The 2,521-nt window shown below is 45.3% G+C and overlaps 1 protein-coding gene across 1 annotated transcript; it reads left to right on the top strand.

Moving 5' to 3' along the window:
* Positions 1-1,047: 1,047 nt before the first annotated feature.
* Positions 1,048-1,968, top strand: LOC118660743 (heterogeneous nuclear ribonucleoprotein C-like). The gene is given in 1 exon segment (XM_036318420.1): positions 1,048-1,968. A coding segment is annotated over 1 exon segment (921 nt).
* Positions 1,969-2,521: the final 553 nt, after the last annotated feature.

Genomic DNA, 2,521 nt, shown 5'->3' with positions numbered 1-2,521 from the left:
GCCATGCCTCCATTTCTCTCCAGGCCTCCACAGGGGCTGCTAGTCAGCCCCGCCTTTCTGATCAGGCCCCGTTGATAGGCTTAGAGATGCTGACTGGCATAGAAACTGACCAATCAGAAACAAATTGGCTGGCAGAGGAGGGCAGCTGGGGCGAGATCAGGCCTGCAGGGGAGGGTAGTTAGGGTTGATCAGGCAGGCATAGGCAGTTAGGGGCGATCATGCCAGCAGGAAAGGGCAGTTGGGGGTGAGATCAGGCCAGCAGGGGTGCAGTTAGGGGCAATCAGGCAGGCAGAGGCAGTTGGGGCAATCAGGTTGGCAGGGAAGGGCAGTTGGGGGTGAGATCAGACTGGCATGGGAGGACAGTTGGGGTAATCAGGTAGAGGTAGTTGGGGGTGAGATTAGGCCGGCAGGGGAAGGCAGTAAGGGGTGATCAGGGAGGCAGGCAAAGGCATTTAAGGGCAATCAGGCAGGCAGAGACAGTTAGTGGCAATCAGGCAGGCAGGCAGGCAGAGGGGTTAGGGGCAATCAGGCAGGCAGGTAGGTGAGTTGTTAGGAGCCAGTGGTCCCAGATTGTGAGAGGGGTATCAGATCACTGGTTTAGGACTGACCCCTGTGGGATCAGTCCTAAACCGGCGGTTGGACATCCCCTGAGGCGTCCCTGATTGGAGTGGGTGCAGGCTGGGCTGAGTGAACCCCCCTCTCCTCTATGCATGAATTTCGTGTACCGGGCCTCTAGTAAAAGATTAAAACCTTATGATTATCTCAATAGATGTAGAAAAAGCATTTGACAAAACTCAACATCCTTTTATGATAAAAACTCAACAAAGTGAGTATAGAGAAGATATATCTCGGGGGCCATTTTGTGAAGAGACGAGGGCAGAACGGTTGCAGCCCCATTGCTGACCTCGAGCAGTAGTTGGCTTCTCCAGGTAGAACCCGGGAGTAGGAGATTCAGAATCGAATCTCTTCTCCCTTTTCCCACCAGTGAGATTTTTTTGATCTTCAGTTACATTTTGGCTTTATGAGGAACCTTAATCATCAAAAACAATGGCCAGCAATGTTACCAAGAAGACAGATCCTCGCTCCATGAACTCCCGTGTATTCATTGGAAATCTCAATACTCTTGTGGTGAAGAAATCTGATGTGGAGGCTATCTTCTCAAAGTGTGGCAAAATTGTGGGTTGCTCTGTTCATAAGGGCTTTGCCTTCGTTCAATATGTTAATGAGTGAAAGGCCCGGGCTGCGGTGGCAGGAGAAGATGGCAGAATGATCGCTGGCCAGGTTTTAGATATTAATCTGGCTGCAGAGCCAAAAGTGAACCGAGGAAAAGCAGGTGTGAAACGATCTGCAGCGGAGATGTACGGCTCCTCTTTTGATTTGGACTATGACTTTCAACAGGATTATTATGACAGGATGTACAGTTACCCAGCACGTGTTCCTCCTCCTCCTCCTATTGCTCGGGCTGCAGTGCCCTCAAAACGCCAACGTGTATCAGGAAACGCATCACGAAGGGGCAAAAGTGGCTTCAATTCTAAGAGTGGACAACGAGGATCTTCTTCCAAGTCTTCAAAGTTGAAAGGGGATGACCTTCCTGCCATTAAGAAGGAATTGACCCAGATAAAAAAAGAAGTGGGTTATCTACTGGAAAGCCTGGAAAGAATTGAAAAGGAACAGAGCAAACAAGCAGTAGAGATGAAGAATGATAAGACAGAAGAGGAGCAGACCACCAGCTCCCTGAAGAAAGATGAGACTAATGTGAAGATGGAGTCCGAGAGGGGTGTGGAGGATTCTGCTGAGGAGGGGGACCTACTGGATGATGATGATAATGAAGATCGGGGGGATGACCAGCTAGAGAAGATATATCTCAACATAACCAGGTACTTAAATGCTTGCCTTCATGATAATAAAGCCCAACAATTGCAAAGTGTTTGTAGAGAGAGCTCTCCTAGAGGGATGAGGGCAAACTAAAGCAGACCCAGTCAAAATAATCCAAATCATTTTATTGAATATAAGAAAGAATTTATACAAAAGAAAAAAGAAATGTAGCAATAACTTCCAGAAATAGACAAAAACCACTTCACTCTGAGAATAAATCTTTTCATAGTTAGGATACAGTTAGGAATGCACATCTGCTTATCTGATTTCTACCCACTAATCCTACAGGACAGCTAGTTAGTTGGCATTCTCTGCTTACGAAATAGAACAAGTAATTACTGAAAAAATTAGTGTAATGGTTAAGATCAATTCATAAGCCAGGGATGTTGATTGAAATCTATGGTGTGCTGCTTAATAGTCATGTGGTCTTGAGAAAATTCTAAAGATTTCTGTATAATTTTTCTAATGTAAGAAATGGTGATAAGGTACCAACCTGCTAGGGTTGTTGATAGAATTAAATGAGCTAACATTTGTGAAAACTGTATGTGTCATAAGAGCAATAAGATTCCCACATAGAAGTTGAATAAAGGAAATAACTCAAAATATAATTCACTAAGTATAAAAAAGAATACATAATAAAAAGGTA

Source organism: Myotis myotis, unplaced genomic scaffold (assembly GCF_014108235.1).
Source record: "Myotis myotis isolate mMyoMyo1 unplaced genomic scaffold, mMyoMyo1.p scaffold_m19_p_1, whole genome shotgun sequence".
NCBI classification, from domain to species: domain Eukaryota; kingdom Metazoa; phylum Chordata; class Mammalia; order Chiroptera; family Vespertilionidae; genus Myotis; species Myotis myotis.
Note: the sequence above shows the minus strand (reverse complement) of the source record. Positions and strands in the feature narration are given on the sequence as shown.